Genomic DNA, 15,122 nt, shown 5'->3' on the forward strand with positions numbered 1-15,122 from the left:
ACACTTAGCATATTAGCTTTTATTATATAGGATTATAGTATATATGTTGGAGATACAGAAATCAATCAATGAATGGAAGACAGATACTCCATCTTATTCACAACTTCTCCCAGTATGTCTGTAGGGTCTCCTCTCTACTCCTCCTACTCTTTTTACCTGGATGGGTAGGGTGAAACTTGGAACTGTAATCTGAAAGGTCTTCAGTTCAGTCTGACTGCTTTGGTTTAATCACCTGCACTTTGGCCTCCTGGGATCCTGCGTCTCTCTGTCTTCTCCCATGAAATAGTCGTCACCACTATTCTCTAGTTCTGTCTCTGAGGTTGACTCTATTGTACTAGGGCAAGTAATTGTTTTGATGTCCCCCACCCCCTTCAATACCTTTACCCTCTATGAGTTTAAGTGTAGGATTATATTTAGATTGAAAGCCATATTGAAAAATTAGGTACACAGGGACCTCATAGATGAGAACTTTCACTCCTGCAAGTGCAGTAAACTTGATGTGTAGACCATCTGTTACCTTTGTTTCCTAGGTAATATGCACGTGTCACTAGCTGAGGCCCTGGAGGTTCGGGGTGGACCCCTTCAGGAGGAAGAAATATGGGCTGTATTAAATCAAAGTGCTGAAAGTCTTCAAGAATTATTCAGGAAAGGTAGGTCTTCTTTTTCTTTTCTTAATTTTGAATATTGGGTAGCTGAAAATTGATAAAGGGGCAGAGTATAGAAGAATACTTTCCTTACCTCTCTTAGGGATAAAAAAGCTCAGATCTTTTTTACCTTTATTTGAACATCTTTGATGTGCCTGATATTGTGCTAGGGACTAAAAATATAATGATGATCAAAATAAAAAAATGTTCTCTGTCTGTAGGGAGTTTATAGTCCAGTGTGGCAAACAGCTATTAATAAAACATTTATATAAACAAATGTAAAAAATTCAACCATGACAAGGCTACATAGGAGAGGATCCAGGGATTCTATGAGAACTCATAGTAGGAGAATTTGACATGGTCATGGGGAGGAAAGGGAAGGCCTCCCTGCATATATCAAGCTAAGACCTGAAAGGAAAGGAGAGGTTAACCAGGTTAAGGAGGAGGGGAAAACATTTCTGGCAGAGAGAATAATATGTTTATCCCTGTAACTCTAAATTGGAATAATGTATACTGAATAACTTCCTTGGTGCTTCCCTGTGGAGGTAGTCACCTGCTCCAAATGGTCATGTGGCATTTTGGAGCCGGAAAAATGAAGGAGTCACCCATTGGTTGACCAAAAACATTTGATATCATGCTGAAAAGTTCCACATGAAGCTTTTACACCATATCAACAACACCTGTTTAGAACAGTAGGTAAAGAATCAAACTTCATCTTTGATTGGAATGAATTAGGCACAATAAACAAACATAGATGAGGTAATAATTTTGCAAGTTTGGTCCCTGGATGAGTAGCATGGGCATCACCTTGCAAACGTATTAGAAATGCAAATACTTAGGCCTACTGTAGACCTAACTGAATAAGAAACTCCTGGGGGTACAGGCCAGCAGCTTGTGTTTTAACAAGTTTTTAAGGATATTCTGATGCATTTTATGTTTGAATTACTTACTAACGGCATGGGGACCTTTTTGGAAGTTGTAGGGGTGATTGAGTACAGATTGGGGACAGATGGTAAAGTTTGTCATCATTCTTGATGTTGCTGTTATTTTTCCATCCAGGGACTGGAACTTAAAACAGTGTTAAGTCCCACCCAATTCTGCTGTAACTGGATGTTTGATTAGAATTAGGATAAATCTAAAGAAAAGTAATTCCTTTTATTTAATGCCACTTACCTAAAATCCAGCTATTTTAATAGACCTTGTAGCTTTGTTTGCTTTATTTTAGTTTTTTCAGAAAATTTGAAAGGATAGGCACTCTAGACTATAGAACAGGTAGCCATGCTCCAAAGGTGTTGTTGAAGAAAGGATATGTTGGTGGCATTACTCAGTTAATTAACAATAGTCAGTTAATATTTAAGAAACATTGAGTTGTGAGGTATTGCATGGAAGATCCTGATAAGAAGAAGTCACTGTTGCCCTTAAGGGATTTATTCAGATCAGATGCATATGAAACAGAGTGCCAAATGAGTGATAGAGACAATAAGAACTACAGATGTTCCTTCAGAGGAGGGAGAGATAATACCTTTTTATTGTACTAATGGCAGGATCACTGCCCTAGCCGTGACTCAAGGAATAGAAGCATCTTGCATACTCTTGAGTACTCTTTCTTTCAAATTTCGTAATTTTAATAGAGATTGAGTGTCTGATTGTAAAGTACTTGTCATTATTGCATAACATATTGGCACGTTACAATAAAGAGACTTACTGGATGTGTTATAAAATTAATTGTAAGGCAGTTATGTCCTAAACACTGTCCATGGGAGTTGGTTACCATAGGCCTTCAGTCCAGTTCACAGAATAGCATCAGTAATATAGACAAATTGAATTTGGATTTCTTGGCTGTCTGGAGATTACCAACTATTAGGACTGCCAGTCGGAAATTTCTATTTGGGAGGAAAATTTTGCTTATGTGATTGAGTTTATCTGAAATCTAGGATTTTTTATTTCTTGTATTTGATAGCACACTGTCATTTTTTGCCACAAGTATTTTTTTTTCCTTACTGACCTGAAATAAAATACAGGTTTCCCCTTCTATATGAAAGCAGAGCATTCCTATGAAAATTCAGCTTTTGTTAAGCTGAAATATGTAAATCAAAGAAGCTAGTGCCATTAATTTGTATGGAAAAAATTTTTAGTGTTTCCAGATCTCCCAAATAACCTACCAAATCATGCCAAATATGTTTAATTACATCTAGTTTTATGTTAACACCTTTACAAGTTCTCTTAGGCTTTTCTGATTACCTTAGAACACACTCTTATAATGGATATACAAGGTAAATGGAGATAAAGCACAGATGCTCACAGACACAGTTCAAAGCTGTGAGAGCTTGATGCTGAGTGTGGTTCCCAGGTGTTATAGAACAGAAAGAGTTCATCCACGCGACACTGACAGCCAAACACCAAAAATGGAGAATTGCAGTGGAGGCGCCATCCAGGAGACCAGCAAACTGGTGCTCCAAAGCCCGAACTCCCCATGACGGGTAGCTTACAGAGTATATAGGGCAAAATCGCAAGACACTGGGTTAGGGCTTCGGGGTCATGCTGGGAACTGATTGGTTGGAGGTGAGGAAGAGTAATAAATCATTTATTTCTGTCTTGAGGACAGTTTTGAGACCTGTTCCCTTGTTCCTCTATCCAGTCTCATGGGAAAGTAGCCAGGGCCAGGGGGCCCTTCCACCTTAGGACTCAGGCACTGATGCATAACAGTTCAACATGTTATCTGTAGCTGGCCAGAGGTCTAGACCTTGTGACCAGTATTAGTCAGATCCTGGCTGCTATCTTCTGCTGCCCCCAGAGTTGCTGATTATCCAGGGAAAAGGCTAGGTCTCTGAGGGATAGAGAGAGAGAGAGATGATTTCTGAAGCTAGGATTTAAAGCTAAATTTAATCAACATCATAAGGACCCTCAGTTTCACTGGGAAGAGCTTGGCAGTACCACTCTCGCTGCCCAGGTGCCCTGCCTCTGTACTGGCTCTCTGCAAGACAAATGCCGAGTGCTGTATTTTCACCTTTTTTGGTAAAAGCTAAAATCCTCTTTGGATTTCTTTCAGTTAGCAAAGACAAGTATTAATATAGATCTTTAATAAAAGCCAAGTGGAGTAAAACAGACTTTCAAAAAGCGGGGATGCCTGTATTAGTTTGCTTATTTTGTGGTTCTGTAGTAAACACCCTTATGAATAATGAGTAGTATTGTTAGTGAAATAAAAGCAGGTAAAATACAATGGTCTCTAAGAATTTTGTTTGTCTAAAATTTGTTTTCTTCTCTTTTCTGTATCTAGTTTTGGTTCTTAGGAATGGCTTTTTCTTCCTACCTTTTTGTTTTTGTGGTATTTTTTGTTTGTTTGTTTTTTTGTTAATTCTCATCCAAAGATATTTTTCCATTGATTTTTAGAGAGTGGGAGAGAGAGGAAAAGACAGAGAGAAACATTTATGTGAGAAACACAACGATTGGTTGCCTCTTGCACAAGCCCTGACCAGGGCCCGGGCTGGGGAGGAGCCTGCAACCAAGGTACATGATTGACAGGAATCCAACTTGGGACCCTTTGGTCTGCAGACTGGTGCTCTATCCACTGAGCCAAACCAGCTAGGGCTCTTCCTACCTTTTTTAACCTGTATGTTCCTGTGTGTTTTTCAGTATTTAAGTGAAAGTTGACATTCCTATTAATAAAAGGCTGGTAATAAGCATTTCTACTGTAGGGTTATTGAACACAGGTCAAGATAATTATTTCTTCATCTTTTTGAGTCTCCTTGCAATTTTAGCCTTTAAAAAACACACACATACAAACTTGTGGTTAATATTTTAAAAATAACCATTGCTAAGCATGGCTTTGTTGGAAGACACCATATTCATATGAGTTTCTCTTCAGAGGAGGAAAGGTAAAACTTTTTTCAAATGTATAATTCTAAACATTTATTTGATAGTTTTGATAATAATTGGTTTTCCTGTGTTAGATGTAAGTTTCTTCATTTTATTGTCTTGGGTTTATTAAAATTTGCAATCCGTGTGATTACTTTTTAGAATTGTTTGAGATTTGGTTGTGGTCTTGCACATGGTCTAATTTTGTAAATAATCTGGGAATTTGGAAAGTATTTTCTGTGCCTACAGTATAATTTAAGCTTATTCATGCATGTGCTTTGAAAATTTGTCTAGGTTTTTATTGCTTTGTATACTTGATCTGTCAAATCTTTCGGGATAGTTAAAATCTTCCACTATAGGATGTTTGTCTGTCTTGCTGTCATCATGTTTTCATGCAATTTTATGTGATATGTATAATGGCTAATTTAAATAGATTGGATATTTTATTGATTTAAATTAAGCCTTTCTTTTCTTTTTACTCTTCACCTTAAATTCTACCTAGTCTGCTCTTAACATTGCCACTTGTGCTTCCTTTTCTTTGTCATTTACCTAGAAAATCTTTCCTTCTTCATTTTCAACTTATTTGTGTTGAAACTTAGGTATTTCGTATAAATAGTAGATAGCTGGATTTCACTATTTTTGGCCAGCTAATGCCAAAAATTAAATTGAAAATTAAATGTGGACATTGAAAAATTGATGGCTTTGTGTTTAGCATACCATTTTAGAATGAGAGTGAGTCTTTGAGAAGCAGAAGCCCTGAGAAATCCCACCACCCATGCAGCTAAGAGCAGCTCAAGTTCACACTTTGGCTGTGTCTGTACCACAGGCAAGGGATGGCTTGTTGGTTCCATTGTCAATTTACAAACTTTTGATCACATAGTTGGGTGTTCGGAATTCTACCCAGTGCTCTGTGTATTATGACTCATCAGTTGTAACAGGAAAATTGAAGAATAATTGAATAATATTGCCTGGCGTGGTTTGTGGTTAGGATTTGACATTTTAAAAGGATGAATCAGGAGGGTTTAAAACTTGAGTTACTTTGTACATCATAGGCTGCTGCATGGATTGCCACCTTGGATGGGGTATTGTAGGGGAACTGACATTAGAGTGAAACATGGTGCTACTCAGATTACAAAAACAAACAAACCTGGAATTCCATTTGCAAATGTCTTGGTGATGTTTCAAGAACTGTGAGTGAAAAATAGTGACCTAAACACTGGAATTTACTCGCGTGGGTTTGCTAGCATCTCACTGATCACACTTCAACCCTCAATGACAAATGATGATCTCAAGTCCAGTTAATGGGCTGATTGTCAGCATTGTACTTCCTTTCTAAATCCATCTTCTGGGAAGTTCTACTAAAGCTCAGTGTGAGCTGTGATCTGAGTGAACTAGTGAAGTGTGAACCGTGCCACTGGTTTGTCATGGGAATGTCCGTCTATGGCGAGTGTGCTTCATGGCAATAGAAATAAATAGTAATGGCAAAAAATAAAAAAAAAATAAAATAAATGTGGACATTGAAATAAAAATTCTGGAGAAATTTTATTAAAGGTCCTCCCTTCCTAATTATATGCTTCTTATTCCATTTTGTTAACAGATTGGAAAGCATAGCTTATCAACTGATTGAAAAACATACACATTTAAGATTTAGCTTTGAAACCGGTTTGGCTCAGCGGATAGAGCGTCGGCCTGCGGACTGAAGGGTCCCAGGTTCTATTCCGGTCAAGGGCATGTACCTGGGTTGCGGGCACATCCCCTGTAGGGGATGTGCAGGAGGCAGCTGATCGATGTTTCTCTCTCATCGATGTTTCTAACTCTCTATCCCTCTCCCTTCCTCTCTGTAAAAAATCAATAAAATATATTTTAAAAAAAACTTAAAAAAAAAAGATTTAGCTTTTACATCATGGATAAACTCAGGCAGTAGCTTAGTGGTCCTAGATAATAAAAAGCAATGTCATTCTCATACACATTCTGGGATATTATTGCTGCCTTGGAAAAATTAGCTTACAATTATATTAGTTGCCCAAAACAGTGATTTTTTTAAAAAAGTGATGAAATGATTGCTCTTTGCAAAAAATTGATCATTTGAATCTGTGGAATTTTAAGGTATAAAGTAGTTGATTGGTTGTTGTGAAAATTGCCTCTTCGAAACTAATGAGAGGGTAAGACCCAGTCTCCCTGGCTTAGGCAAGGACAGAAATCCCATGTAAATTCCTTTTATTATGTCTGTAATCATTTCTGGTTCCCTGTTTAACAAATAAAATAATAAATTCATGAAATTTGTAAATTAAACAGTTTAAAAGATAACAAAGCATTTTGATAAAGAGAAATACTAAAAACAAACAAGTAAAGTTAATGTAACTCTGAATAAACAAATTCAGAGTTACCAGCAAGTGTCCTGGGAAAATTGAGAAGATCATGTCACATTTCTTATTGTTTTTGGAAAACAAATTTGGATATGATTACAGAGAGCAGGGTATATAGAATCCTTTGGCTATATTTCACTATAAATGCTTTTTATACTCATGAGTGAAAACTACAAGTTACTACAGATAACTAGGACAGATATTAAATAAATAACTCTGCTCTTCACTCATTAAGAAGTGTTTAAAAATTAGAATTTTTAGGTACCTATTTAAACAAACAGTCTTACTAGAGAATGACCTGTTATTTTTTCAGCTGAATTACATGAAATATTAAGTGCTTCCTGTTTTTATTTTATAGAATTGCTTTCATTGAATAATACTTTCAGGGAAATATCTTTGCTATCGAAAGGGAAATAAACATGTAAGAACTATATAAACTCAGAGCCACACATACACATATATTTTTATTTATGAAATTAAACTATTTGAACTAGAAAGACCTTCATCCATTTCACCTGACTAATAATTTTTAGAAATAAAGAAACAAGGCCTAGTTTACATAACTTATAAGAATTAATATTTGCACAATAAAAACGATAGAACTATTTTAAACTAAGCTTTAAAGAGCAGTACCTATTTAGACCTGTAAAATCACTTTATTTACACATTAAAATAAAGTATTAAAATTGATAGCTCTTCTATGAGCATTGCAACAGTATATTTAGAAAAATGTCTGTGACAAAAGTGACATCACTTTATATTATACAGATATTAAAAGAATAATAAGAAAAACTATTAATAAAATTGTTGGAAATTTTAATAATTTACATAAAATGGACACCTGAAAAGACACAAACTACCAAATAAAAAGCTCACTCACAAAAAACAGACAACCTGAATTGCCTTTATCTATTAAGATGATTGCATATATAGTTTAAAATGTCCCATGAAGAAAATTCTAGGCCCATATTGCTTCACTAGGGAAATTTAAAAATTTAAAGAAGAAAAAGCAATTCTATATCAAATACTTGAAGAAGATAGAAAATTAGAAAATACTTCTCAATTAATTCTATGAGGTTAGCGTTACTATAATATCAAAACCAGACAAATACACTAGGGAAAGTAAAACTATAGACCAATATGCCTTATGAACACTAATGCAAAAAGTCTTAACAAAATTTTAACAAATTGAATCCAACAATATATAAAAGTGATAATACATCATGATCAAGTAGATCCTAGGTATACAAGATTGGTTTAACATTCACAAATCAATCAGTATAATTCACCATATTTTAAAACTAAATAGAAGCAAAACCATATGATCATCTCAGTAGATGTAGAAAACACACTTAATAAGATGCAACATCAGTTCCTCATTTAAAAAAAAACACACACACACCTGTCAATAAAAAAGAACTACCTCGTCTGGTCATCGTAGCTCAGTGGTTGAGCATTGACCTATGAACTAGGCCGATCACGGTTTGTTTCCCGGTCAGGGCACATGCCTGGGTTGTGGGCTCGATCCCTAGTAGGGGGCATACAGGAGGCAGCAGATCAATGATTCTCTCTCATCATGGATGTTTCTATCTCTCTCCCTCTCCCTTCCTCTCTAAAATCAATAAAAATATATTTTAAAAAATAATAATAAAAGAAATCTACTTCCAGGAGCAACATGTGGGGATGAGGACCTCTCCCCACCAGTACTTTTTTTTTTTTTTTAGAGAAAGAAGAAGGGAGAGGGATAGAGAAATAGAAACATTGATGAGATTGAGAAGCATCAACATCAATCAGCTGCCTCCTGCATGTCCCCAACTGGGAATCTAGCCCTCAACCCGGGCATGTGCACTGACCCGCAATCGAACTGGTGATCTCTTGGTTCATGGGTCAATGCTTAACCACGGGGCCACACTGGCCAGGCAAGTTTTGGATCCTGAGTTGTGTCTAGTGATTGGTTTCTGAAAAACCGTCTCCTGCTGTCCAAGCTGTAGCACAGGCTCTGGTCTTCTCCTTGGTCACATGAGGAAACTTGCCTTCTGATAAAGAAGAAGCTTGAGGTTTTTTCACAGGTAGCACATAGGAATCAGGACCCAGGAGCGCACATGAGCAACTCCAATAAAAAAATTGAGATAGAAAGTTCTTGCTCTAATTCTGAATGATGGACTGTGGGACCAAAGTGCACAGGATTTTGCAAATATAATTGCTGTTAGATCATAATTTTCTGCTAGAGGGTCTGAGATAGTCTAGCTGGCCCTCTGTGAACAAGGAAATAGACTTGGTAGGAAGTGAAGGATTGAAAGTAATCTTTTGTAGCCCTGGTCGGGTAAGATCAGTTGGTTGGAGCATCGTCCTGTTCACCAAAAAAGGTTTCAGTTTTGATTCCTGGTCAGGGCACATACCAGGTTTTGGGTTCGATCCCTGGTCAGGGTGCTTATGGGAGGCAGCTGATTGATGTTCCTCTCTCACATCGATGTTTCTCTCTTTTTTCCTCTCTCTCTAAAAATCAACAAAAACATATCCTCTGGTGAGGATTAAAGAAAGAAAAGTAATTTTTTTTGTACACTAGTCATGTAGGAAGCAATTATGAAAAGTAAGTGGAAAAACCCCAGAGGATGATTCCCTTGATTGAATCTTCATGATGTTCTGTAATTAGGGACCCTGAATAGGTTTTTGCACATTAAAAAAACAAACAATCAATCAAACAAACAAACAAAAAACTGGCCTGACTGGTGTGGCTCAGTTGGCTGAGTGTTGTGTCCCATGCACCATCCAATGTGTCCAGTGCATCCTGGTTGAGAGGTCACCAGTTTGATTCCTGGTTAGCAGGCTCGATCCTCAGTGGAGGGAGTTCGGGAGGCAGCTGGTCAATAGTTCTCTCTCATCAATATTTCTCTCTCTCTTTCTCTCTCTCTCGCTCTCGCTCTCTTTCTCCATCTTCTTTCTTCTCTCTCTAAAATCAATAAAATCATTTTTTAAAAAGTCACTGGAAGACTAAAGGCTATCCAGATGAGGGATGGCAAATACATGGCATAAATCCCACCCTCTTCCTTCGCATGCCATGACAAACATCACCAATTAATCACGGTACTTTTTCCTGCTAAGATTGCAATTTTTCTTTATATCTATAGGTCAATTTCAGAGAGAAGAAGGGAGAGAGAAATAGAAACATCGCTGATGAGAGAGAAACATCAATTGGCTGCCTCTTGTATGCCCCCTACTGGAGATCCAACCCGCAACCCAGGCAGGTGCCATTGACCAGGAATACCAGTAGAACCATGACCTCCTGGTTCATGGGTCGAAGCTCAGCCACTGAGCCAAACCAGCTGGGCTAACACTGCAATTTTTCTATGTTGAAATCTACAAAATTGTGAAGATTGCTTCTCCCTGTCCGAGATCTCACTTGGTCCTTTCAGTTGAAATATTTCCAGACAAGGGCCAGGCCCAGAGTGGATCTGCCTCAGGCCGGCCTGTGGCATGTGGGTTCTTGACTTCGTGCAGGAAAGGTTTCACAAGATGAGTCCAGGTGATTTTGAGAGTACGTTTATTTAAGCTGGGGACAGTGAAACAAGGAAGGGCTTAGGATAGGAGAAACAACAGGGGAGAGCATCGATGGGACTGCTTTGGCTTTAGAAATGTTATAGGAAAGAAATGAGCCCAGGCTGGGCTGCTTTGGGTCACTGAGAGGTCAGAAAAAAGAGGTTCTTAGGAACAGGTTCAGGGGGTTACCCTGGGACCCGCTGCTGCTGCCCATTGCTCCCCTATAAATTAGCATTTTAAATTGGTAATCAGGAGTAAATCTGACAAATGATGTGAAGACCTATATAATGAAAACTAAAAAACAATGCTGAGAGGAATTAAAGAAGACCTAAATAAATGGGAAGGCTATGCTGTGCTCCTGGATCAGGAGACTCAATATTGTTGTCTAAATTCTCTAAATTCTTTATATATTCAATGCAATCCCAATGGTTTTTTTGTTTGTTTTTAGAAAATTGTGAGTTGATTCTAAAATCCATAAGACAATTCAGTGGATTTAGAATAGCCCAAACAACATGAAATAGACCAAAATTTGAGGACTCACATAACCTTATTTCAACATTTATTATAAAGCTATATTAATCAAAATAGACAAATAGATCAATGGAACATTATAAAGTCCAGAAGAGATCAATATTTATATAGTCAATTGATTTTTGAGAAAGATACAAATGATAATCTTTTCCAGGAATCTATACTAATAATAACCTAGGTGGTTGTCATGCCCTCACACATCACGCCCTAACATCGTCACAAGATGGCTATCACAAGATGGCCATGTGCACAGCGGGGGAGGGCAGTTGGGGGTGATCAGGCCAGCAGGGGAGGGCAGTTGGGGGCGATCAGGCTGGCAAAGGAGCAGTTAGGTGTCAATCAGGCCGGCAGGGGAGTGGTTCGGGGGTGATCAGTCTGGCAGGCAGAAGCAGTTAGGGGCAATCAGGCAGGCAGGCAGGCAGGCAAATGGTTAGGAGCCAGCGGTCCTGGATTGTGAGAGAGTGCAGGCCAGGCTGAGGGACAACCCCCTCCTGCATGAATTTCATGCACCAGGCCTCTAGTGGGACTATAATAATTGGATATCCATATACCAAAATTTTTTTAAAAATATATTTTTATTGATTTCAGAGAAGAAGGGAGAGGGTGAAAGAGATTGAAACATCAATGATGAGAGAAAACCATTGATCGGCTGCCTCCTACACACCCTACACTGGGGATTGAACCTACAACCCGAGCATGTGCCCTGACCAGGAATCGAACCCTGACCTCCTGGTTCAAAGGTCGATGCTCAACCACTGAGCCATGCCAGCCAGGCCCAAAACATTTTTAAAAAATAATTTTTTATCTTACCCCACACCACATACAAAAACTAATTCAAAATGGGTCATAGATTTAAATGTAAAACTTAAAATTGTAAAAATTATAGAAGAAAGCACAGGAGATAATAATTGTGACCCTGGATTAGGGAAACAGTTCTTAGATATAATACCAAATGCATGATTTGTAAAAGAAAAAAAAAAGATAAAGTGGACATTATCCAAATTAAAAGCATCTCTTCTAAATACATTAAGAGATTGAAAGGAGTTAAAGGGTGGGAGAAAATATTTGTAAGTTATATAATGGATATAGGACTTATATCCATAGTATATAAAGAACTCACAAAACTCAATAGTAAGGAACAAACAACCCCCCCTCCCAAATTGGGTAAAAGATTTGAACAGAAACTTTACTAAAGAAGATAACATGAAGTTATTAGTCATCAGGGAAATCCAGAATTCTTAATATCATTAATCATCAAGAAGATGCAAATTAAGACCACAGAAATACTAGTACACATCTATTAGAATGTTTAAAATTTAACAGACTAACCACACCAAGAATAGCAAAGACTTGACAGCAAGTGGAACTTTTATACATGGCTAGTGAGAATGGAAAATGGTATGGTTTTACATTTTGGAAACTGTTTAACAGTTTCTTAAAATGTTAAATATACACGTACTACCAAAAGAAATGAAAATATATTTCCATACAAAGACTGGTACATGAATGTTCATAGCAAATTGTTTTTGCAGTAGTCAAAAGCTAGAAACCAAATGTATATCAACAGGTGAATGGGTAAACAAATTGTGGTATGTCCATGTAATGAAACAATAAAATGATCGAACTACCTGGCCAGTGTGGCTCAGTGGTTGAGCCTCAACCTATGAACCAGGAGGTCATGGTTTGATTCCCAGTCAGGGCATGTGCCCAGGTTGCGATCCCCAGGGGGGAAGTGTGTGCAGGAGACAGCTGGTCAATGATTCTCATCATTAATATTTCTCTCTCTCTCTCCCTCTCCTTCCCTCTCTGAAATCAATAAAAATGTATATATTTTAAAAAGGAGCAAACTATTGATACGTGCAACAGCATAGATTAATTTCAAAATAATGAATTACAATGAGTGAAGGAAATAGACAAAAATAATACATGTTGTATGATTTTAATCTAAAATTCTAAAAAATACAAACTAAACAATAATAGTAAAGTTGATCAGTTGATTACTTGGGGATGAGAGTTACACAAGGGGAGGAAACTGGGATTACAAAAGTATATGAATAAACATTTGGATGGTGGATATGTTTGTTATCTTCATTGTGGTAACAGTTTTACAGGTATATTCATGTCATAACATCAAATTGCACTCTTTCAATATGTGTAGTTATTTTATGCAGTTATTTAATTAAAGCTTCTTTTAAAAATATATCAAGTATTTTCAAAAATTTGTTTAGTTTTTAAATTAAGAGCTTGACCTTTTTCCTTAATTTGAAACTCATTTTTTGTTTTGTTCTTAAAAATATATGTTTTTACTGATTTTAGAGAGAGAGAGAGGTAGAGGGATACAGAGATAGAAACATCAATGAGAGAGAAACACGATTGGCTGCCTCCTCCTACATGCCCCCTACTGGGGATCGAGTCCGAAAACTGGATATGTGCCCTAACCAGGAATTGAACCAGTGAACTCTTGGTTCATAGGTTGATGCTCAACCATTGAGCCACACCAGCTGGGCTGAAACTCATTGTTTTTAAAATAAAATGTTTTCCAGTCAAAAGCCACATGTGGCTAATGGCTACTGCACTGGAATGTGCAGATAGAATTTGATGTCTTGATAAATCGTGGTTCAAGAAAAAAATCAAAGCAATACATCTTCATATGAAAACAGAGTATTTACTGTCAGGAAAACCATCTCTGAACAAATTAATAAAAGATGTATTTCAGTTAGAAGGAAGAAAATAGCAAATGAATTAGTAACATGATGGTAAATCTAAACAATCATTAGCTGTATAAAAGCTTAATAATGATGTAACTTCAAAATTACAAATAAAATAACATTTAGATTGATATAAACAATAGGAATTAAAACAGTTTGTTCCCTGGAAACAAACTATAAGACACGAAATTAATTTAATATCTAGCATTTAAAAAATGAATACTGTGGGTTGTTTAACAAGTGTCTGAAGCACTTAGAGTAAACCTCTCCTGTCCCACAAATACATAGCCAATACACTTGTTTTGATTTGAAGTTATTTGGCTCTAGATTTGATTCTGTTTTTGAGAATTGTAGAGATATTGACGTTAGAGTTAACATAGTCAAATATTCTTAAATGTGGTAAGGATAATCATAAAACCATAGAAGGAAAATGTAAAACTTTCAATGTGGTAGAACCAAAGGAGAACAAGCAACTCAGTGTGTGAGAAGGGAGACAAAGCACAGAACTTAAATATTTAATTCCTGACTTTTTTAAGCCTTTATAGGAAATATAGAAAGTTTTTATGGATTAAGAGCTTTTGCATAAATATTTGTATAGTGTATGGAGCTTTTAAAAGACCAAAACCTAACTTGTCTGTATTACATTTCCAATTATCTACAATCACAATTTTGCGGTTTAACAGGCTGTATCAGTTGTCTTTGACATGCTACATCTTGCCCTGCATTTATAAGACCAGAATTAACAGGTTCTTCAAGTTAAATGTGTTTGAACCTGATAAAATTACCCTACTTGTTCCCTGGAAACAAACTATAAGACACGAAATTAATTTAATATCTAGCATTTAAAAAATGAATAATGTGGGTTGTTTAACAAGTGTCTGAAGCACTTAAACCTCTCTTGTCCCACAAATACATAGTCAATACACTTGTTTAGATTTGAAGTTATTTGGCTCTAGATTTTACAGACCATTTTATAAACTTAAAGAATCATACATTTAGAAGGGAAAGTTGCTGCGGATCATGCTCTCTCTAGTGCCATACTTGCTGATTTTTTGTGATTTTACTCATTATAATTATTGTTTCAATTTATATACTTACTAGTGACCTGGTGCATTGATTTGTGCACATTGAAAGGAAATTAATTAGAAGGTGGGCAGCAGGGCAGGTCTGGGCGAGAGGGTTGGACACGCCCTGGAACCAACCTCCCAAGGTACCTCCCCGGCGTCAGCGGAGTGAGTGGTGTCCCTCCGGCAGGTGGGATCCCTCGGCCTGGCCTTCAGCGATCGGGCTGAAATCAGCTCTCCGACATCCCCCAACCAGTCCCAGAGTGCAAGAGGGCACTCTGCAAAGTTGCTGTTGCATAGGGTGTGGAATGCAAACGGAAGAGTGCAGTAAACAAGATTAGGGGCTGACAGTGCTCCATACACATAACCCATGGCCAAAGGTAGAATCGCGTGGCCCCGTGAGGAATTGGGCTTCCT

The 15,122-nt window shown here is 37.2% G+C and overlaps 1 protein-coding gene across 4 annotated transcripts in view; it reads left to right on the plus strand.

Moving 5' to 3' along the window:
- Positions 1–15,122, plus strand: part of PTPN13 (protein tyrosine phosphatase, non-receptor type 13) — a 196,356-nt gene that overhangs the window by 43,872 nt on the left and 137,362 nt on the right. For 3 of the 4 annotated variants that reach the window (XM_014452047.2, XM_023750398.1, XM_023750397.1), the window contains exon 2: positions 531–650. The exons of the other annotated variant lie outside the window; for it this stretch is intronic. In XM_014452047.2, coding sequence (XP_014307533.1) covers positions 536–650 — 115 coding nt within the window. In that variant the 5' untranslated portion in view covers positions 531–535. The remainder of the gene's footprint in view (positions 1–530; positions 651–15,122) is intronic. 4 annotated transcript variants of the gene reach the window in all.

The sequence above is a fragment of the Myotis lucifugus genome, unplaced genomic scaffold (assembly GCF_000147115.1).
Source record: "Myotis lucifugus unplaced genomic scaffold, Myoluc2.0 scaffold_12, whole genome shotgun sequence".
Taxonomy (NCBI): domain Eukaryota; kingdom Metazoa; phylum Chordata; class Mammalia; order Chiroptera; family Vespertilionidae; genus Myotis; species Myotis lucifugus.